This window comes from Bison bison, unplaced genomic scaffold (genome assembly GCF_000754665.1).
Source record: "Bison bison bison isolate TAMUID 2011002044 unplaced genomic scaffold, Bison_UMD1.0 scf7180017851016, whole genome shotgun sequence".
NCBI lineage: Eukaryota > Metazoa > Chordata > Mammalia > Artiodactyla > Bovidae > Bison > Bison bison.
Window position 1 is genome coordinate 715,628 of NW_011481589.1, and position 24,245 is coordinate 739,872.

Below are 24,245 nucleotides of genomic sequence, written 5' to 3' on the forward strand. Positions count from 1 at the left end.
AGGTGACCCATGGCCAATCGCCAGGGGTCTCTTTGCCAGGAGTCGTCAGAGTCAGCCAATCGGTGCGGTCCCTCGGTCGGGGCGGGGCAGGGGTAGCGAGTGAGGGGCTGTCCCGCGGGAAAGGCAGAACCTGAAGAGACCAACTGCACCGCATCGGTGATTCGGCGGAGGGGGGCGAAGAGGGGTGCTCGGAAGCGGCCCTCGGCTCCCTCCCCTGGAGGCACAGAGGGCGGGGGCCTTGGCGAATGGCTTTCTTGGTGGCCACTTGCGGAGTGAGTAGACCCGGAGGGTCTGGGAGAGGGGCCGGCTTCCACCCCTGAGTTTCCAGGGACCCTGCTGCTTGCCCAGGCCGTGGGCGCGAGTGTGATTCTCTCCCTGCCTCCATCCCGTCGCCCCCTGGGGTGAGTAGGACGATGTGGCCGTCCGGGCCCTCTCTTCCGTGAGACTCTCCTCACTTCCTGGCCGAGATGGCTGGAGGCTGGGACTAGGGGCCTTCTGAAACCCGGAGAGGTCATTCGCCTCCAACCAAACCAGTCTGGAGAGAATCGCTTCCCCCTTTTCGATTCATTTTTGTGAAACTCTAGTCTTATTTCGGAAGCTATCTCAAGATATTGAACACAAAAGTTAGACTTTCTCTTAATGTGAAAGTTTAATTTTGACCAGTTGCCCAATAATAGAATTTCCTGTTGCTGGCCAAGCATTTTTTGTTGTTTTATTTTTGGCTGTGTTCTTGCCTTGGCCAATATTTTTGTGTGTAATGATTATGGGTGCTGTTATTTGTGAGTATGTGTGTGTTGGGAAGGGGAGGTGGTTTTATGTTTTGGGGGTAGTTTGTGGAAAAAATAGTGAAAACTTTGGAATAGTTTTATGGGGTTCACTTAAAAACTGGAGGGAAAAGTTTAGGTTCTCAGTATGCTTGGTTATGGAAAGTTGACTGTAAGCAATGGACTAGGAAGCATGTATAAATCATGCATTTATTGCATCATTCCTACTATATTTAAGTTTTTGATATGAAAGAGTAAGAAATGTATTAAGAAAATGTCTGCCGATTTGAAGTAACATTTGGCTTTACTTGTTGATTAAACTGTGTACTTTTAGCTGTATTCAGGAAATCAAAAACAAATCAAGGAATTATTTCTCCTAGTATTGAGTTAAGAAAGTGGGAGAGATCTTAGAATAGTAGTTGCAGTTTTAAGAATTCTTGTAGTGAACTTTAAGTTGGGAATTCTCATCCACCGTGAATCATCTCTCAGAACATTGCCTTTTTTGAACTGAGTTTGTGATAAAGCCCTTTAATAAATAATGTTAACATCTTTCATTTACTTTTAATTTTTTTTTAATTTCACTTTTTATGTACCCCAGCACCTTAAAATACCATGTTACCTTTCCTATTCTAGGAAAGATAAAAACCAGTAAAAATCAGACTTTCAGTCTGGAGAGCTTACCTGGGAAATTAGAAAGATAACAGAGAAGCTGGATCTATTTTCAAAATGTTCTGAGTTTGATTTTTACAAAGATGCCATTTTACTTGAAGTACCCCTCAATAAACACTAGGTTGCAATGGCTGTTGGTCACATTGATTTTGATATTTCCAAAGTCTTAGGTGGTGGTCTTTTTTCCTTTAGTGTGGAAAGATTGGTAATAATCTAACCACTGATCCATCCCCAGTTGTTAAGTTTGGTTCAGGCTGTAAAGAGCATTGTGATACAACCATATTCTGCTGATTGGAAAATCAGGCAGTTGCATAGTTTGTAGTTTCTTGCTTGAGAAAGAGGATATCAGGCTTTTATTTTAAAAAGGAAATTCTGAGATGTCCCCTGGGATATGTTGAGTTCTGTCAGTATCTGAGAACTGATGTTTATTGGGATTCTATAGAAAAAGACAGTTTTTTATGGATACTGTAATGTACTTGGCCTAAGATTATATTTGTACTATTTGTACTAAAGCTTCCCTTGTAGCTCAGTCGGTAAACAATCTGCCTACAATGCAGGAGACACAGGTTTGATTCCTGGGTCAGGAAGATCCCTTGGAGAAGGAAATGGCAACCCACTCCAGTATCCTTACCTGGAGAATCCATGGACAGAGGAGCCTGGCAGGCCACAGCCCATGGGATCGGAAGAGTTGGACATGACTTAGCGACTAAACCACCACGAGATTATATTTAGGAAGATTTTCCAGTAGATGTTTAAGCAAAGATTATGTTTGAAAGAATAATTCTTAGGTTGAAAATGTGTTTAAGCCAAGTACCTCTCCCTAAGTATTTTAGTTAATTGAAGTTCCACCACACACAGGCAATTAGTCATTTAAAGCCATTTTTCATCTCCCTTATTTTCCACGTCCAGTTAGTTACTAGATCCTGTTTAATCTGCTTTAGAAATAGCTCTTGGGTTTATCCTTTTTTCCTCCCACATAGCTGTTTTAATTCAGGCCCTCATCATCTCTCACCTAAACTTTAACAAAACTTAACTAGTCTCCCTGTCACTAGACTCCCTCTACCCATATTCTTTTCCACAGTTAGATCCCACTGAGTCACAGCTGTGCTTAAAAGTCTATTTTGGCTCCCCCTTGCCCAAGCCCAGCTGCTGAGAATGTTCTTTAAGGCCCTTCACAACTTGGTGATAATTATCACTCTTGGTGTGGACTCAGCTGCAGGCATCCTACTCAGGGCATCTACTGTAGCATTATGAACTCTTACCTGTTTGGAACATTGCATAGCCTCTCATAGCTCTTTGCACAGTCACTGCCTTTCCTTCTTGATTAAAATTACAGTTGCTTAGAATTCAGTCCAGTGCTATATCACTACTACTTTTGACATACAATTTTTGTGTTACTTTTTCTTTGATGTCTTCTTTCCTTCAGGCAAAGCAAGTTAAGATTACTGTTGTCCTTCACGTGTTACTACAGCACTTTGTTCATACCTCTATGCTATAGATCTTTGTGCACGTATTTGGTTCTTGGATTAGACTCTAACCTTCTTTATTTCTGTAGGGCCTTTGTCCCTAGTTTAGTGCTTGGCACATGATCAAAATACTTGACTTAATCATGTCGTTAAGTGTACAAACCTTTGACTCATTGTACTGAAGCTTGGTTTATCCGTGTGAGTTAGAAAAATATTCCAAGTCAACAAGCTCCCTAATTGCGGACACACCTGAGAGACAGGACTGCAGAAAACGTTAGAAACAACGTTACAAATGGTAAGTGGATTTCCAGGCAAAGGCCTACTTTTCCAAACTATGCGGCCTCTAATACAGTTGAAAGAATACTAGTAGTGGTACCAGTACAAGTTGGTTTTGTAGTAGTTAGCATCACAGGAAGAACAGCATGTTGCTGGCTAGAGAAGTCAGGAAGACTGCTTGGAAAGGGTGAAATCTGATCTCATTCCAGAAGATTAGGTAATGATTAATTGTATTTGCTATGTTATCTGTATTGTCCTTAACGAAGTCCTTTGAAAACATTGATAGCACCTGGCACATAACAGATCTTCAGTGAATATTTGTATTGCAGAGGAATGTTAATGGTTGCTGTGTGTGTTTTGGAGGGCAGGGGAGTTATTAATACTATAGGAGTTCATTTATTTCTAGAAACACCTTTAAGAACTTTGCTTCTTTGCTATATTGACAGAGCAGCTAATTTTGTTTTTTCTAAAATGTGCCATTTCAACCAAGGTATTCTGCTTACTCGGTTGTTTCTTTGCATTCTCTGCATTCCAGAGCATGTTTTTTAATCCGGTTACATTAATCTTCCTCACTCAGTTTCAAGGTTACACTAAATTTTTGCTTGTGTTTTGACTTTTTTTTTATCCTATGGTAGAGGATCCAACTGCAGTTAGAACCTTTAAGTTTTTATTGTCTTTGTTTAAATGAAGTTAACTTTTTTTTTAAAGCCAGTAAATGGACCCTTGGTTTTTCCAGTATGGTGAGCTGTTCACTCACCTGATGAATATGGTTATTTACTTGGAGATACTGGCTTCACAGACTCTTAGAACTGGAAAGGATCTTAAAGTTTTAATTCAGCCTCTATGTATTTATAAAATGGAGAAAACAGTTTCAGAGGAGCCAGGTGACTTGCCCAAGTTCACGCAGTTAGAGACTAGACTAACAGGACTACCATCTGTGGTTTTTGCTCTTCTGTTAGCTCTAGAGAGAACTGGGGTGCTGCTCTGATACTTGTGTTCATTCATTGCTCGCCTCAATCTCCTAAGTCCCAGTAATTTTTCCAATTCAGACACTGATTTTGCACTTTCAGTTCAGCATCTGCATCTGAAAAATATCTTACATCTCCAAGAGAATATTGTTCGTTATTTCACCTCCTTGTGCTTTTCAGCCTCTCTTTGTGCTTATACTTGCTCCTAAGTCTGGAAAGATGGCTTTTCTGGTTACTCTCCAGTTTCCTGCAAATTCATTCTCTTTGCTTCTCTCTCTGCCCCAGGAGGCTGACCTTCACAGCCTGTGTTACCTAGAGTCCTTTTTACCTTCTGGCTTCTCATAGGGTTTAGACAATGGGAGGACAGAAGATGGAAGGAAAAAAAGAACCTTTGGGGGTATTTATTCCTCTTGCTCTCTCTCTGCTTTGATGAATTTGTGGCAGTGGCTGTGTCCTACAGCTGGTGTCCCTTGAGCCTGCTCGGAGCTACATTGTTTCCCTCCTTGTTCCTTCAATCTTGGCTGCTGATCCTGATTCCTGGGTACCTTAGCATCCCTTGCTAGTTTACTTAACCCTGCCCTCATTTCTCTCCTAAAGAAAAGTTCACACATCCCATCTATTTATAATGTTTCCCACCCTTACTCACTGCTGTTAATAATTTCCCCCTCCTCATCTTTGTCCGAATCAAAATGCTACCTCTGTGACACTTTTCTGACCCCCTTAACTTTCTCTTTTGAATTGTTTAGTACCTTTCTCATAATAATTTATCATGCTTGAAGCAGTTATTTGTAGACAGATGTTTATCTCCTACTACAGATTTGAAACTGTTAGGTATTGCAGAGTGGTTATTTGTAGTTAGATGCTTATCTCCTACTACAGATTTCAAGCTACGTCTGCTTCATCTTGGGATGTCCAGAGCATCCAGCGCAGTGTCATAGTCATAAACACCCAGTGAATAAATCATTATTGTAATGCTGAATTCCAAACCCAGAGTAGTATGTATGAAACTATGTTCATGAGACTTGGCATGAGAGAATGAAGTTTTAGAAGTTTGTTTTAGTTATTATCATCTGGTCTTGCTTCTTGAACTCCCTGGGTGGTGTCTTTCCTATTTAATTTCTCTTCTCTTAAAAACTTTCAGTTACTCTTAAAAGTTTTCAGCATCCATACTTATAATAAATTGTTTAGAAAGTTAGATGTTATTTGTGATTTTTTTTAATGAGTACTCTGATTTATAATCTGCAAGAACATCTTTGATTGCTTTTTATGTTTAAATCCGAACAGGTTGACGCATTTCAGAATTCCTTAATTCATTAATTTACAAAAATTTTATTGAGCACTTGCTACAAACCAAGCACTATCCTGGGGGTACAGTGGAGAATAAAAAGAGTCTTGTCGTGTCAAACATATATTTTAGTCATATTTTAGACTTTTTTGATAGATTTCTGACAACAGGGTAATCAGGGTAATTTTGTATTGCACATTTAACAGCCTTAGTGAAAACAACTTATTTCCTTCTGTTTGATGTTCACTGGCAGCTAAATCAGATATACAAAAACTGCTTCGGCATATGTAATTTTAAAGGAATTATCACCAAGCCAGTTACAGAATCTATTCATTCCAATTCAGGGTTATTTTTGTTCTATTTTGTTTGCTTGTTTTGTGTGAGAAATAAGCCATTTAGTACTGATTGCCTATTGGCCTGACTAGTTTATCGTTTAACTTCCCTTGGTGGTTTTATTTCAGTTTGTTGTATTTTGCCATACAGAGAGATCAGTTTTGTTAAAGGAATACATTAGATTTTGTAGAAACATTTCATAATCACATTTCAACAAGTAATATGAATGATTATGAGAATTCTGTAGTTATTTGAAAACTTGAACTACTAAAGCATTCAGTTTTAAGAATTCATGTGTTGAACATGAATTTTTCCTCATTATATGTAGAGCAGATTTCCAGGAGACTTTCTGAAACTTCCATTTTTGGTGCGCCCTTGAAAATCATGAGAATTTGCTTTCCAAAATTCTGTGAAGCTCAGTGACAGGCAGTCATATGAGGTTGGAAAGGGGAAGAATGTATTTTTTGCATCCCATCCTAGTAAGCAACTCAGAGCTTATTTAAGATCCTGGAATGACTTAACCTATGACTTTTAATTTTAAGAAAGATATTGTCAGTAGCCTGACCAGCGATTAACGTGTGAAAAATAAAGCTTTGACTAATTGCCAGCACCACATGGTCAAACAGTGCTTCATTAAGTGGACTTATATAGTAGATATTTTTGTTTTTTATGAGTTTACTTTCTTTAGTGTTGACTCATAATCATGGAATTGGCAGGAAGGATGTGGGAAAAAATTATGTATTCTGCTTTGTTTTACTGGCCATTTTTCTTGTTAGCGTGCGTGTGCGTGCGTGGGTGCTAGTTTATACTTTATCTGTAAATAATGTTATACATTTGTTATGCTTTATTTTATTTGGCTTGAAAAGATGTATCTGAGCAGCTTTAGTGTTACCAAGTTTACTCTCTCAAGACATTTTAGGGTTTGATAATTTTAAAATAATAATGCTGATGATTTTGCAAGCTAAAAGAGTTATAAAATTTTTGAAACATTTATAACCAGTACAGTTTCTGAATACTTTTTACATAAAATTTTTGAGTTTACTAATTTTTTAAAAATCAGGCACCATGAATATATAAAGTAAAAATTAAGAAGTCTTTGTCTCAAATGCACCTCTTTCTCAATCTCACTTCGTAGGTGTAACATCTGCTTCTTGTGTGTTTTATTTCAGACCTGTGTGTGTGTGAGAATAAAATAACTTTTCAAAAATATAACACCTTATTATTCATGTCTCTGTCTAGAATAAGGTAATCACTCAGCCAGTATTAATTGGCCTGAATTTTGATGTCTATTTTATTTTTGTAATTTGCTTTCTACATTCAGAAGCTGTAAACTCATATTTCATTTAAACATTTTTTAAAGTAATTTGCTGCATTCTGAAATCTTGAGGCAATCTGTATGCCTCCCAGACATTTATATCTCTATAATGCTAGTTACAACCTTTATAGAGAGGGAGAACATATTATTGTCCCAACTGGAGCACTTGGAGAGTGAAAGAGGCTGCTAATAATTTTGTTCAGACAACAGGCATAAAAAGAGACTCTCCCAGACAAACTGGGATAGTGGTCACCCTGTTTATAAACTCCAGGTTTTTGTGTGTTCTGTTTACTTTTGGCAGTAAGTTCACATATGACTTTATTGAATAAATTGGGAGAGTCATTTGGAAAGACAAGGTATCAGTGATTTAAATAGAGGAAAATGGTACAAACCCAAACCTTTCTTGTGCAGTTGTTTGAGTAATCAAATAAATCACTTTATGGAATCAATATTAGTATTTTGTTCTGTAAGTCAAAATGTTACATAACAGTGGTGGTATTAGATGAAGAGAGATCATGAAGAGTAAGCAGTTGTGCTAAGAGTTATGATAAAGCTAAGGAATTTTGACAAAGGTGTAGGTACCTGATTTCTATTTGACAAAGCAGCTCTTTTCTGTCCCAAGTATATGAGCAATTTAGACTTGCTGTGTTTGGTTTTTTTTTTAAGAGAAGTTATTTTCTTTATAAATTTAAAGATAAAAATGTTTTTATTTTTCAAAGAACTAATTATTTTCAAAATCTTTTTATTTTATGGAAAAGAGTGATTTTTATATTGTTTGACTCTTTGTTACCAAGGTAATAATTGAGCACAATTTACCTTTTGTGGTTCAGGCATAATACCTGATACTTTTCTGAACATCTCATGTGGAATTTTGTTTCTGATCTGTTTTCCAAGACTGTATTTTAGCACTAGTTTTGTCTATTTCTCATACCTTTTTTATTACTACTATCTGTTTTCTTCAGAGTTCATCAGCTTACTGTTTATTTTCCTTTTTTTCAAGGAATGTTAAATACAGTTTAAGTTATGCTGGTATCCTTTTCTCGATTATACTTCTCTATTAGAGTTGCATATGTTTTGTGTATTACCTAGTTGTTAATTTATTTTGTTCTTAATCCATCAAATATTTGTTGAGAAACTTTTCTGTATGTTAGGCCTAGTTTAGGGTCTGGGAAACTGCTGAATCCTGGTTATTTTCAGCTCCACATTATGAAGAAGAAATAGAACACTAACTATTTTGTTACTTTATGTATATTCTTTCATCTCTCCAACAACCTTAAGAGGTTTATTTTTGTGTCCTTCCCTGGTAAGAAAATGGAGGTAGAGAAAGTAACTTGGCCAGATCATGTAGGTAATTACGGAATCCCAGATTCAGGATTTAAAACTAGATCAGTCTGACTTTAAAGCTTGTGTTCATTTTGGGTACACTAGGCTCCTGCAGACATTTTTAGATTAAATTTTAGTCTAATATGCTATGAGTTCTTTTCAAATATCATTGTGATTTAATAGAAAAATGTAATGGGTTTGAAATCAAAGGACTGGGTTGAAATCTCAAAAACCCATCTGGATGATTTGGGTAAGCACTTATAAAATAGGGTTAATATCTATCTATTTTACTATGTTATAATAATGAAACAAGAAATGACATACAGTAAAGTATCTAGCCAGAGGATCTAGTACTCTGAAAAAAACTTCCTGTACTGTATTGTGCATCCCTGGTGAATCTGTGCTGCTGCTGAGTCGCTTCAGTCGTGTCCGACTCTGTGCGACCCCATAGACGGCAGCCCACCAGGCTCCCCCGTCCTTGGGATTCTCCAGGCAAGCTGTGGTGCTAGTACTGTTCGTTTAAAACTATGGGAAAAGGCTTTACCGTTCAGGGCATTCTTGGGGCACCGAGCAGTTGTTGATAAAATAGCTATAACTATCATGTTGATAAAAGAGAACCTAATTTGGAATCTTAGACTATCAGAACATTGACTTAGATGGAAAATGCTGTTCTGAAGTTACACTGGAGGAAAGAATTTAATAATAGGCTCAATTTTATGGATATTTTTGAATTGGAAATCTTTACTCCAAACAAATTGGTATATGAGTATTTTTTAGGGTTAAAAATTCATATTCTCAGAACTTCTCTATACCTCTAAATTCTGTTTTCCTTTAGCTGAAGAGGGTAAACCACAGAAATGGCAGATTATAAATGTTTCCAAATTTTTAATAAACCAAGGAAGGCACTGATTAGTATACCCCACATAAAATCTTACTAATATTTGGTCTTACTAATATTTCTGGTTTCTTTAATATACTTTTTTCATCATTAAAGCAACTTTTGAGTAACTTGGTAAGGAAACAAAGTGGTGTCATTTTTCAAAAAACTTAATTTTCTAATTTCTAAGGAACAGAAAAGCCATTAAAATTTTTGGCGTAATTTTTAAATTTAATTATTTTTTAACTTGCCACTTGCTACTCACGTACCTATTGATAGTTTTCCTCTGTACAGTTACAGATTTTTCTCTTATTATTCCTTTAATTAATTACTCATGTCACACGCACAGCATAGTAACTTTCTATTCTCTCTTTTCCTTACCTTTTGGAAGATCAGTACCACACTTGCTTTTTTCCAGTCTTCTGGTATCTCTCCAGTTCTTGAATTTTCAAAAATAATTGTAAGTGATTCAATTGTAAGTATGCCCTATACTTCTTTCATTGGCTGAAAGCGTATCTGTGATGCATGTCATCTCAAATTGCTAACTGTGAACATAAACTTTCCAAATACTCATATTTAATCAAAACAACATTTCTGCAAAGTTTTTATTATTTTATTTAAGGACTGTTTTGCTAATTTTCCTTTAAAAATCACCTACTTTTGTCTGGATTTATGCCATTTGTTTTTCATTAGGTGTCTTGTTTTCTTTGGTGTTTTTCCTTTGTTAAATTTTTAAGCTGTTATTCCTTTTACAGTTCTGCTACTGATCACTTATTTTGTTTTCTTGTTACTCTGAACTCTGAGACTCACATGGAATAAATTCGGTGTTTCTCGTTTCACAACATATTATATAAGAGAAAGCACTGAGCATAAGGTACTTAGTCCTTTAAGTTTTTGCTGTGAAATAAGATTTGATATGAAAATAATTACTCATTTGTGAATTTCTTTTTAGAGTGTTATTCAGTCATAGCCCTTCCTGTTCTTCATTATTCTTCTCAGTTCCTTAAATTACTCATAACTTTCTTATTTCCTGATTCTGACCTCAAGAAGACCTTAAACCACCTTTCCCCACCTTTACCTCCACTATTTATTACTCTTCCTCTGTCAGCAGGAATTACTTTAAAAGCTTTTACTCTTTGCCTCAAAAATTGCCTCTTGTACTATTTTAGTAAGTGTCTCTCCAAAGCAGCTACATAAGAAGTACAATTCCTGTGTACTTCAGAAAGTATTAAAGCCGTCCTTTATAATACTCTTCTTTCTAATGGCAGTGAAGTATTCAGTTATGTATATGTATAAAGTACAATGTTTAATGTCCCTATTAGAGTTATTAATAGAAATTTAATTTTGCTAACGTGTTAGAAGTACCTTCTGAGAAAAGTGATGATATTCAACATAAGTATTAGAAAGATAGTAGGGAGGTACTTACATACAATTTTGAGGCAGTTTAATATTCTTCTGTCATTTTAGATATTATTTTTGAAATTCCCCTTAAATTGGGCCAGATGTCTGCCTTTATATATTTTTAATCTGGACACATAGACCTTGGTTGATAGAGAATTATGTGTTACTGTTAACTTTATACATGTACTTTAGGTTTCTTTAATTAGCAAGTTACTCTTGAAGACTAGGGACTTTTTTTTTTTTTTAAACCGCGTTTGCCACATAAGTGGGTTTTTTTTCTTTACATAGATTATGGTTAGATTTAGGTATAATTTCTATTGAGTTTCTTCTAGTTTAGCTTATTTTATATTACAAACCATTTTGTCTCTGTTTCTCTGTAATAGTTTTATTTTAAACTTTAAATGAATTCATACAGAAATCATCTTTAGAACTATGGCTCATCAATGTGGTAAATTAAGGAGCAGCCACCTCTTTTGGTCCTGACTGCCAAAAATGCAGTATAACCACTTACTACTGAAGGAAAAAAGAGAAGGAAAGAAAGACGTGAAGAAAGGACTGAGGGAGGAGAAGGAGAAAGAAAACGCAAGGCAGGGGAGATCTAGGAAGCCGTGCGTGGAGAAGACTGGCATCACGGCATCAGCATTGCCGGAAGCTGCCATCAGCGCATACACGTGTTCGCTCGACAGTGTGCTAGTGCGCTAGCCTGGAGTTGGTGTAGGGGTGGAGCGGTACAGTGCTGAATGAACGGTAGTTTCTGCCCTAGTGGAGTTTAGAATCCTTCAGGGAAATCAGTCAAGTAAATATTTAGATATGATAAAATGTGATAAGTGTTAGATTAAAAGGCAAGTACAGAGTCTGTTTGACTCCCAACCTGCTTGTTCGCAAGAGCTAAGATGTCACTGTAGGAAGTATGAAGTCATAGTGTTTTAAATGGTCTGCCTGTTCTGAGTTCTATTCAAAAGAAGACAGACCACTCTCGACATGGTAAAGGACTATATTCTATTTTTATGACCTTTTTAAAAACACAAGTCCCTTAAAAAGGATATGAATAAGTGTAATACCTTATGTTTTAAATGTTGAATGAAAAGAATAATAAAGGGATTTTATGAAATCGTTTATGTTAGAAGGTAATAAGTTCCTTTTCTCTTAAGATACTCTAAGACTAGATGACTTTCAAGAACATTATAAAAGTAACTGCTGTTGAGTGGGAGGTTGGACTACATGGCTTTAATTCCATGTCCTGAATCACAGTATGTGGTGAAAACATATATTTTCCTCTAGCACATAATTCTTAAAAGATTTGAGAAAACATCTTAATTACTAGCATTGCTTATCCACATTAAATCAGTGTGTACATGTTATTTTATTGATTGCAGATGGGAAATTATATATGTAGATTTTATTTTAAGGTATACCAAAGATTTATGAATTTACTATGCAAGAGAGTTTAGGCCAGTTCTGGGATTTTAAGCTAATAACTATTGTTACAAACTTCCTATTATACAGTACATAGAGAAAAGTGGATTGTTGAGTAGATCTTTGACTTGGGTGTTACGATGTTGGGGGTTTTAAGGGTAAAGGAATGTTGTGGAAGACTGTCTAGGGAGAGGCAGGTCTGAGAAAAGAGCCACAGTGAGGTTCGCATGATTATATTAATAGTAAAATCAAAGAGTTGTTTTTAAGACTTAATTTAGGTAGCTTTCAGATCATAGTAATTTAAATCTAAGTTTTTCCATTTACTTATTGGGGGATTTTTAATCAAATAGTGATTTGTCTAGAAGGTTATGTTAATTAGATTTTTATAGTGGTGGTTCTAAATGGATTCAGAAGAGGGAAAATTCTTGAAGATCACTTTTTCTCATTTAGATCCTTCACCTTTTTATTTATGAGCATGCCATTGACTTTTTTAATATTTAGCAAGAATAATGTATTTAACTGATTTTAATGAGGTTTATAGTTAAGTTATTGATAATTATATCGCTTTTGAAACAAAAAGTAAGCCAAGCAGTCCTTCCTATATTCCTGTGGTGTAGTTACATTGAAAGGAATCACTCCCTACTTTCTTAGTACAATACTGTAGTATCTCTGGAATGTGATGGATTTATCCTTTCTTTCCCACATCTTTTATTATATTCTGCATAGGAAGGAAGTGTTTCTAAAACAGTGTCTTAGGGGTTATCTTTAAAAATGAAGGTGTTTACAATTTTATAAATATATCTGGATTTTACATACATTGCTTATTATTTTTCTTTCTTAAACTTTTTTTACATGACATCTCTTATTTTCAGTCCTCATTTCAAGTAGTTTCTCAGTGTGTATGTAAGAAAAAAAGTAGGCAGTTTTTGTTGCCTTTGAATTTGAAAAAGAAAATGAATTACAAGATTAGTTGTTTTTCCCATGATCTTAATAAGAGTTAGGTTTTTAATGCTTTGTTTATGAATTTAAATTTTAGTTTGGGAAGAACAGCAGTAGTAACAGTAGTTATTGATAGTAATTATAGTCTTTAGTAGAAGTCATAGCTGCCACATTAATAATAGTAGGAGGAGGAGCCTGTATTTGGAGGTAAGAAAATAGCTTAGAGAAACACAGTATCTTGTTAGTGGCTGAGCTGTAACTAGAAACCAGGTCTGCCAACCCATTGTTGTTTCCATAATGCTATATATACTGTGTCAATCTGATGTTTGAGATCATGGTGGAAAAAATGCTTTGCTAATGACAGTGTTAGGTAAGGTGAGGTGTTGGTTTAATATAAAATGAACTCTGGCCTCAACTGACTAAAATGGAGAGTGTGAAATGATAAGCAGTTTTTTGGCAAAAGGGAGGGGAACAAAAAACATTGAAGGTCAAGTATGTTATATTGGAGCAGTGTGTCTCAGCCTTTTAGTGCAGGGTTTTGTGGTTGGGTTGGGATTGTGACTTTATTGGTTCCTGACCCTTATTTCCCTGTTTAACTGCATGACTTCTAGTCATGCACATATGGCAAGATGATAGCCTTTTTTGATCTCAGACTGTTTTGTCTTTTACAACCAAGATTAATGTATTTTTCAGTCAAAGATGATAAACTCAAAACTTTCTTTTGAGTAGAGTTAAAGCATAGGAATCCTATACTCTTAGAGCTTAAAATTTTTAGTGTACAAAAAGTAGGACATGCACATTCTGAATTGTAAAACTGAGAAATAAGTGGGCCCTCTAAATAAATAAACATTTAAACTATGTCGAGAGTGTAATGTTCATGCCAAGGGGGAAGATGAGTAGGGAAGGTAAGACAGAAGTGTTGTCACTTTCACTTAGGGAGGGCCCTCTTAGAAGAGGTGAGAATTTTGAGTTTTCCTTCTTTTTTTAAATAAGGGAGGAGGAGGAGGAAAACATCTGAGCTAATGGGGTAATTTAGAGAATAGGAGAACAATGAGAATATAAAGTTGAGATTAGGGGACTGGAGGAGGATTGAACTGAACAAAAAATAGGGGGAAAATAAGAGGGTAATCTAGGTTTTGTGCATGTTCCTTTAGCTAAATTATTGTTGCTCTGGAGCCCAGTATGGGGCTTTTGGGAGAGAAGAAAATTATTCTGAAAAAGCAGGATAAATCCTAATTTGAACAGCAGCACATGTAATTGATGAGAAGGGAATAGTGCTAGAAGTTCATGAAGGAGATTGATGTACCAACTATTCTTGGAGAATTTAGATAATTTAAATAGACCTATTATTTATGTAAAAGACTATTTTTAATTTAGAAAAGTGAAGTGTCACATATGAAGGATCATCTTTTGTACTATTAGACATTGCTGGGATTTATTGCAATTTTTTCCCCCTCTAGGGTTTGGATTCAGGATTTGTTCCTAGTGTCCAGGACTTTGATAAGAAACTTACAGAGGCTGATGCATACCTACAAATCTTGATAGAACAGTTGAAGGTATGGTATTCGATTATATATTGAATTGATATAAAGTAGTAAATGTTCCAGAGCTTGATTTTGAGTAAAAACAATTACTTAATGTTACCGGCTCGATGGACATGAGTTTGAGCAAGTTCCAGGAGTCGGTGATGGATAGGGAAGCCTGGTGTGCTGCAGTCCATGGGGTCACAAAGAGTCGGACACGACTGAGCAGCAACTGAACTGAATGTTACTTTACAATGCTTACTAGTCCTTCAGCAATTTTAAAAACTAACCTAAACATAATTAGAAGGAAATAAAACAAGGTTAGTTTCATATTTTGTTTAAAAATTCTCTGAAACTGGTAAATTTTAAGTGGTTTAGTTTTTAAGGGCTTTTCTTATTTGGGTGAGTTAGGAGTTTGGAAGAGTTTATTTCTTTACATCCTTTATCATTACTAAAATTGTCTCCTTCAATTCCCACTTTAAAATTAATTACTAGCAAAGGTCCTGGAGAGAAAAAGAAATGTTGATAAAGTTGAAAGACAAGGCAGAAAAAAACAGATTCGAACTGACATTTAAAGTTCTTAAAGTCATATATTTTCTTTCTCTTTGTAATGCTACCAGAGTAATTGATCTTGACTGTTTAAGATAGTTTAGTAGAATTTGACTTGATAACAGTGCCTTGGAAAAATACATGTTATCTTGTATTTTAAGAAAGATTATACTTTTAATCCATGTATAAATCATCCCTGGAAGAAATATGGTTGTTTTTCTTTATTTAGTAAACATATACAATGTAGTAAAATAGCTTGATACTATAATCTTTTCTTTTTTTTAATCCTGTAGCTTTTTGATGACAAACTTCAAAACTGCAAAGATGATGAACAGAGAAAGGTAACTTCCATAATCATGATTTTGACTTAAAAAAATTTTAAACCAGGAGCCTTTTGGAGAAGTAATAGAAGGACCTCAGTGTTTTGACTACTTTACTGTTCACCTCTTATAATGTGCCATATAGGTTTTAAGGGGAGTTTTCTGGTGCATTTCTGGTGTGGTTTCATAATTGAACAAAAGAATAACTGAAATTTTTATTATGATACCCTTTGTGTAAGTACCAGTTTCCTAGGAATAAGTTCTTTCTGTTGAGGGATCATATGTTGAAGGTAAAAATTTATTAAATTTACATGTGGTCACTTCAGATATTAATAAGGCAACTGGTAAAATTTTCAAAATAAACCAGAAGCCACAGATGAGGACACAAAATGAATGTTGCTTTAATTATAGTTCCTCCCTTTGGGTTTTTGCCAACCACTTTGTAGTTTGAATATTATTTTCTTTTTTCAATTAATGTTTTTCTTTTCCTTGACTAGATTTCCTGATGCACCATCATTTATGTTTTTGCATTTCTATTAATCATAGCCTTGCATTTGGCTCTTTTACACTTGGTAATAGTAGTGAGTCATGTTTAGCTCACCTTCTTAGTTTTGGAATTTAGTTTCATGTCATTTTTAAGCAGCTTTGCAAAGTTGAAAGTGATTCTAAAATAAGCATTTTAAAATCACATAACGTATCCTATAGAAAAGACAAAACTTGCTTTCAGGTAAGGAGTAAGAATGTTTTATATTATTCTTACAAATCTTGAATTGAACCACATGAATTTTATTTGAGGATGTAATCCATAAAGTGTTTGAATTTTTTATTTAAATGTTTGATTTAAATTAAGAAGTACAACTAAAAGCACTCTGCAACCTGCCTGAACTCACTTAGAGTAATGAGTACATTTTTAGTCAAAATTCTTTAAATGACTAACCAGTAAAAAACAGCAATGATATCTCCTTGTGTTTCTGAAATTTATTTAAACTTATTTTTCACAGAAAATTGAAACCCTCAAAGAGACAACAAATGTAAGTTATATGTTTGAGTAACTCTGGCTTTGCATTAGAAAGTGCTTTAAAATGTTTCTGTTTTAAGCTGCTACTATTAATAAGAGCAATTGAGATTTTAATTTTTATGAATTTTTACAAGAGTTTAAGAGCTGTGTTATTTTCTAAAGGAATTTAAATGAATAGAATAATCCTTTGAATTGAATTGACTTCAGATGCCATTTTATGTTTCTGGTCTTGTCTTTTTGAGATCGTTGGATAAAAAGTGTTATCCACACACAATGTACATTTGAGTTTTCTGATATACTGGCCTTCTGACATTATGTACTGGACTGCTAATAAAACTTCTATTTTGATAAAAGCATTTTATATACAGATATAGTAGTATTATAGGTTCACCAGTATTTTGATAGGATCCTTTATTCTCCATAATTCCATGAAAGTCTTGAATGACATTTTGAGAATTTGCATTGAGATAGCCTGCTGTTGATCTAAGAATTTGGAAGTTAATCAGATTCATATCCCATTCAGAATCTTCTGATCCATAGTCAGACGCATTATCCATTACGCCACCGGTCCCGTACTTAGATATTATTCAGTGTAAATTAACAATTTTTTGGCATTCCCAAATGATTCGTAGAATTGCTAATAATAATTTCATTTGCCACTATCAGCATATTTCCTGGTGTCTCAGACAGTGAAGAATCTGCCTGCAATACAGGAGACCTGTGTTGGATCCCTGAGTCCAGAAGAGCCCCTGGAGAAGGAAACAGCAACCCACTCCAATATTCTTCCCTAGAGAATCCCATGGCTAGAGGCTACAGTCCAGGGGGTTGCAAAGAGTTAGATGGACACACGCGCGCACACACACATATATTAGAACCCACTTGAAATCCAGAGAGGGTATTTCTTATGTAGAGAAGACTTAAAATCCTGTGTATTTGAACTGATTTTTATATTTTAAGCTTTCACATTACATGGCCGTTTTATTGGGGGCAAGATCTAAAATCAGCATTTTGTTTTTGTAGAGCATGGTAGAATCAATTAAACACTGCATTGTGTTGCTGCAGATCGCTAAAGTAAGTAAAGTTTATTTTTGATTATTTTCATTTAATGGGATTTAAATGTAATGGCATTTTTCTCTAGTAACCAGAATACTCAGTTCTAAAATATAGTACCTTTCTACAGTAAATTTAAGTTCTATTTTGGGGTTCCTGTTACTGTTGAAAAACTATTGTGTTTGGATGTTACTTGCCAGCCTGTGCCTGTTTTTGGTGAAGTCATTTGTGATGGTGGCTGGGAAGGAAGGGAGCACATTTGAATGACTCACCCTTTCCATTATCACTGCTTGAAACACAGACATATTTTGCAAAATCTTTCACAAAAAAGATTTTCTTAGGAAAAAAGGAATTGAATTTTAGCAGAGTTATTTTTGTTCATCCACAGTGAAGAGTATAATGGAGATAAAATTGTTTTTTACACATTTTTTCTAGTACTGAATTACATTAATAAACTGCTATTCCTTATTCATAGAATAAATATTTTTGGTTATTGTGACTGGGTAACAATTTCATGGATATTGCCTGCGTTTCTAAAAAATTTTGGTGTATTCAACCTAAAAATGTACTTGATTGCATGATATTTTGAGAAATAAAAATTTTAGTATTTGAAAATAAGTATTAAAAAAAGTTGTGTTTTTTTTGTTTTTTTTTTTACCATTGACTGCACCTCTGTTTCTAGCCAGTGGCTAAAAGCAGGTGGGCAGCCAATTCAGCAACCAGGTTTGGAAATGTTTAAGTTTTTAATTATTTGGCCTATTTTACGTATTCAGTTGTATATACGTGTTTGCCTAATAATGAACACTATTTTCCTAGCATTGTTAATGACACAATAGTATAGAAAAATGCATTTCTGCTTAGATAGTATGGCTATTAAGTTTGTAAGTGTAGGGCTGAGGGGAAGTATCATTTTCTTTTGAGGCTATTAAAGTGTCAGAATTTAAGGACTCGTGTTCATTTTCTAGGTATTTTTGATGACTATGCCTGATTTTCTATATATGTTTCTAAATTTCCCATCTATTTTTGTGGATCAGAATGTATTATAAAGGGAAAATAGGGTTGGAGGCATAAATGGGGGTAAGGTTTTTATTTTGTGTTTTCTTTTCTGTGAAATTACATGAGTGGGTTGGGACACCTACAATCACCCAAAAGCTTATATACAGATAACCAGTAAAAAACGTTAAGCTCAGTGTGTGTAGGTAGGTATTTTAGGGAATGTCTTCTCTAGAAAATTGAGGAAGAACTGATAGTGTTTAGACTAATTTGGATCATCTCTGCAAATCATGGAATTCTCCAGGCAAGAATACTGGAGTGGGTTGCCATTCCCTTCTCCAGGGTATCTTCCTGACCCAGGGATCAAACCTGGGTCTTCTTCATTGCCGGCAGATTCTTTACAGTCTGAGCCACCAGGGAAGCCCATTCAGTACTTGAGATAGCTGCTCTTTGTAAAACAGAGCGGCCTAGCCTCTTTCAGTAGCTCACCATTTAGCTACCCAAGAAGAACATTTTTGATGCTCTTTTGAATGAGTTACAATTCAAATTAGAAAAACTTTATTCTAGAAATTTATACAATTACGTCAGTACTTGCTACCTGTTTGTTGTAGCCCAGCTTAATGGACCTGCATTTCAGTTTAGAATGGATAACATGGATCAAGTAAATGAAGTTTGGCTTTTTAATTTTTTCCAGAAAGAATTTCACTGTTCAAGCTTTTTATGTACAGATATAGCCCTCAAATTATTTATGTACCATATGTGAACTCTATGTATTTTTAAACAATTTAAGTGTAAATCAGGCCGTGTCACTTGCCTGCTCAAATCCTCTTAATGGTTTCCCACTTCCCTGGAATGGAATTTAAATAACTAAGGATAACTTAATGGCGTTTGAGCCGTCACTACTCCCTCACTTCATTTTGCTTGATTACACTGTTATGACAACATTGGCCTGTTTTCTTTTTCTCAGGCCAAGCATTTTCTGCTTCAGGGATTTGTATTTGCTTTCCCCTCTGCCTAGAAGGTATTTCTTCCAGACTTTGGGGTTTGCTTCTTTACTTTTTTTCAAATTTCCATGCACATGAACTCTCTTTGGAGAGACCTTACTGACCACTCTATCTAAAATAATCTTACCCTCCCATTAGTTTTCTTTTTCTTCTTAGCCTTGCACCATTAGCCAGATTTACATGGTATCTTGTTTATTGTCTGTCTATACCTGACTATAATCTCCTTGAATACTTTGTCTTATTTACTACTTGTATTAGAATGCTTGCACTGCCATAACAAAAATACCACAGACCGGGAGACTTCAACACCAGAAATATATTTTCTCACAGTTTTGAAGGCTAGAAGTCCAAGATCAAGGTTCCTATGGATATGGTTTCTGGCGAGGACTCTTCCTGGTTTGTAGGCAGCCACCCTCTCAGTCCTTACAGGGCCTTCCCTTGGTATGTACACATTGAAAGTGAGCATGAATGAGAACTCTCATATCTCTTCTTAAGAGGACACTTAATGGATTGGGGCCCCATCCTGAAGACCTTATTTAACCTTAATTTACTTCCCTTACTCCAAATACAGCCCCACTAAGGTTAGGGCTTCATTGTTTGAATTGGGGGGTGGTGCATAGACATTTACTCCATAACAGTGATGTATCCTGTGTCTAGAACGTTGCCTGCCACATAGCAGGGACCTGATAATAACTGTGAGTTTTGAATGCATTTTTTAATACATAATTTGTAATAGTTCATGGTTTAGTATTTCCAGTATATGTATGATTTTTTAGTTAGCCATGTGACTCATCATCCTTGTAAATTAATCTTTGGCTAATCAGTCAATCTATGATTAAGTTATTAGTTTTTAAATAATAATGAGAGGCAACATTACCTTATATTTAAGAGCATGGACTTCAGAGCCAGACTGAGTTTGCATCTTTGCTCCACCGTTTGAGCAAGTTTATTTACCCTCTCTTTGCTTTGGTTTTCTCCTATATAAAATGGGATAATAATAGTATCTGTACTCTTACTGGTAGTATGAAGCTTAAATGAATTAGTGTTTGTGGTGCTCTTAGTACCAAGCATTAATTAGTCCTAAATAATTGTTAAGTTTAAAAAAAAAAAAAAACAAAAACTTCTCCAGGAGGGCATAAATTTTAAAGCCACCAAATGGCATGTTGGTATAATTTTGAGAACTGATGGGAATATAAATTGTTATAGTTACTTTGGGGGATTATTCTGCCCTGGTGGGTTAATAAAATTTTGGGATCAGCTACTCTGGAAAAGGTACGTTCATCTGAGACTCCAAATAGACATGGCCAAAAAAAGAATATAGATAATTTGATACCTTTGTTGTTTGGGGTTTGATTTAGCATGCAAAGGTTGGGTTTTAATCTTCTTCCAGTTTTCCGAGTCTTTCCTTTTAATTCTCACTCCCTAAAGCTTCCCACCTGCCTGAATGATTAGTGCATTGGTTCCCAAACTTTGCTTGCACATTAGAACCACCAGGGGGGCCTTTAACAATTCTGATGCATGCTTCCCACCCCCAGACATTCTTATAGTTGCTGTGGTGTGTCAGCCTAGGCACTGGATTTTGCAGTTCCCAAGTTGATTCTAATGTGTAGCAAAGTTTGGGCATTCCTTGGTTATTGGGATTTTCGGTTAAGTTGTGTTAGCTTATATAACTTCATTCTTCCTTTGACCCATAGGTAGAGACAGCAGTGTTCCATTCATGGGGAACTGCAGAGGAAGTAAGGAGTGAGGGGAGGGAGCAGAGTGAACATAATCTGGGAGACCCCTACAGCAGAGGACTTGATCAGTTCATCAAGATTAGGTGATATGACCAAAAGTCACAACTCATACAAGCAAGGGAAATTAATAATGTATTTTATTTAACTAATTATACCCAAAATAATAGCATTTCAACATGTAGTCAATATAAAAATTCATTCACTGATGAAATATTTCATTTTCTCTCTCCTTCTCCCTTAGCACTAAGTCATCACTATCCTGGGTATGTTTTATACTTTGAACTAGCCACATTCAGCTGCTGAATAGCTACATGTGACTAGTGGCTTCCAGACTGGACTTCACAACTCTGGATTATAATTTTAGAACTGAGTTGTCTGACCATGTTGTGTACTGTGTGCTCAGTTGTGTCAGACTCTGCGATCCCATGGACTGTAGCCTGCCAGGCTCCTCTATCCATGGAATTTTCCAGACAAAAATACTGAAATGGGTTGCCATTTCCTACTCTAGGGGATCTTCCCAACCTAGGGATCAAACCCACATCTCTTGCATCTCCTGTATCAGCAGACATTCTTTACCACTATGCCACCTAGATACTTTTAAAGTAGATGTGTCTTTTAAGTTATCCTCGGATCCCAGATTCTCTCCTTAGAATATTTTTCTTTGTACACTTTTTCTTTACATCTCAGCATTCATTAATTTCTCATCAGACTTTTCTTAAAATGAGATTTTCTTGTTCAGTCACTAAGTCATGTCCGACTCTTTGCGACCCCATGGACTGCAGTACGTCAGGCTTTCCTGTCCTTCTGCATCTCCCTGAGTTTGCTCAAACCCATGTCCATTGAGTTGGTGATGCCATCCAACCATCCTCTGTCGTCCACTTCTCCTCCTGCCCTCAATCTTTCCCAGCATCAGGGTCTTTTCCAATGAGTCAGTTCTTCGCATCAGGTGGCCAAAGTATTGGAGTTTCAGCTTCAACATCAGTCCTTCCAATGAACACTCAGGACTGATCTCCTTGCAGTGCAAGGGACTCTCCAACACCACAGTTCAAAAGCATGAATTCTTCGGCACTCAGCCTTCTTTATGTCCAACTCTCACACACATCATAAAATTCATTCGTTTAAAGTTTATGCTTTAATGGTTTTTGGTATATTTACAAAGTTGTACAGCCATCACTATAATCTAATTTAGCACATTTTATCACCACCCCCCAATAAAGAAACATGAGACCTATGAAGAGTTCAGTCCCTATACCTCTTTCCTTCACTCACCCTTGCTCCTGCCTCTCCTCTAATTCCTGGCAACTACTAATCTATTTTCTGTCTTAAACTTGCCTATAGGGCTTCCCAAGTGGTACAGTGGTAAAGAATGCACTTGCCAATTCAGGAGAGGTGGGTTCGACCTCTTGGTTGGGAACATTGCCTGCAGTAGGATATAGCAACCCATTCCATTACTTTTGCCTAGAAAATTCCATGGACAGAGGAGCCTGGCAGGCTACCATCCATGGGGTCACAGAGTCGAACATGACTTGAGTACACACGCCACAGCACAGACTTGCCTATTCTGGACATTTTATATATTTAGGATCATATAGTATGTGGTATTTTGTGACAGGCTTCTTTCACTTAGTATAATGTTTTCAAGGTTGATCATGTTGTAGCATGAATCAGGACCAAATTCCTTTTAATTGCTGAATAATATTCTTTTGAATGATACACTACATTTTGTTTATAATATACAACATTTGGCTTGTTTTTGGTTTTTGACCATTATGAATAATGCCTCTCTGAACATTTGTGTATGATGTTTTTGTGTGGATGCTTATTTTCATTTCTATTAAGTACATACCTAGGAGTGGAGTTACTGGGTTAGGGTAACTCTCTGTTTAACTTTTTGAGAAACTGCTAGACTACTTTTCAAAGCAGCCACACCATTTTATATTCTCTTCGTAATGCGTAAATGTTCTATTTGCCCCACGTCCTCACCAACATTTGTGATTATCTTTTTGATTATAGCCATTCTAGTGGTGTCTCATAGTGATTTTCATTTGCATTTCTGGAAAAGTGTTCACATTCTTTGCCCATTTTTTTAGATGGCTATTTTAATCTTATTATTTAGTTGTAAGGGTGGTTTTATGTCTTCTGGATACAACTTATCAGATATATGACTTAGAAATTTTTCTTCAAGTCTGTGGGTTGTCCTTTTACATTCTTTATAGTGTCCTGGGAAGCATGCGAATTTAAAATTTTATGAAATCCAGTTTATCAGTCTTCTATTGCTTTTGGCTTTGGTGACTTTTCTGAGAAATCATTGCCTAAGCCTCAATTACAAAGATTTATTCCTGTGTTTTCTTTTGAGTCTTATAGTTTTAGCTCTTACATTTAAGTCAATGTATAATCTACTTTGAGTTAATCTTTGTGGTATGAGGTATGGATCCAAGTTCTTTTTTTTTTTTAATGTGGATATCCAGTTGTCCTAGTCCCATTGTTGAATGTCATCAAACTGAATTGGAAATTTTCTTTCATCTCCATAGCACATTTATTTTTTAATTTATGTAATAAGCACATGTATAGGCCCATAATTAAGAGAGCTTTCATTAGACTCCATTTCCTTATTAGAAAGATGGGAACGTATTTCATAAATTTTGTCAGTAGGCATGGTTTTAAAATACTAGAGTCTTATCAGTTCAGTTCAGTTCAGTTCAGTCACTCAGTCGTGTCCGACTCTTTGCGACCCCATGAATCGCAGCACGCCAGGCCTCCCTGTCCATCACCAACTCCCGGAGTTCACTCAGACTCACGTCCATCAAGTCAGTGATGCCATCCAGCCATCTCATCCTCTGTCGTCCCCTTCTCCTCCTGCCTCCAATCCCTCCCAGCATCAGGGTCTTTTCCAATGAGTCAGTTCTTCGCATCAGGTGGCCAAAGTATTGGAGTTTCAGCTTCAACATCAGTCCTTCCAATGAACACTCAGGACTGATCTCCTTGCAGTGCAAGGGACTCTCCAACACCACAGTTCAAAA

At 35.9% G+C, this 24,245-nt stretch overlaps 1 protein-coding gene across 6 annotated transcripts in view; it reads left to right on the forward strand.

Moving 5' to 3' along the window:
• OSBPL9 (oxysterol binding protein-like 9) overlaps positions 1-24,245 on the forward strand; it is a 164,788-nt gene that overhangs the window by 108,058 nt on the left and 32,485 nt on the right. For 2 of the 6 annotated variants that reach the window (XM_010849699.1, XM_010849706.1), the window contains exons 5-9: positions 9,668-9,736; positions 14,493-14,588; positions 15,398-15,445; positions 16,426-16,455; positions 17,463-17,513. In XM_010849699.1, coding sequence (XP_010848001.1) covers positions 9,668-9,736; positions 14,493-14,588; positions 15,398-15,445; positions 16,426-16,455; positions 17,463-17,513 — 294 coding nt within the window. Of the gene's footprint in view, positions 1-29; positions 273-2,133; positions 3,195-9,667; positions 9,737-14,492; positions 14,589-15,397; positions 15,446-16,425; positions 16,456-17,462; positions 17,514-24,245 lie in introns of those variants that run through there. The other 4 variants (XM_010849714.1, XM_010849722.1, XM_010849729.1 and 1 more) reach the window with 3 other exon arrangements.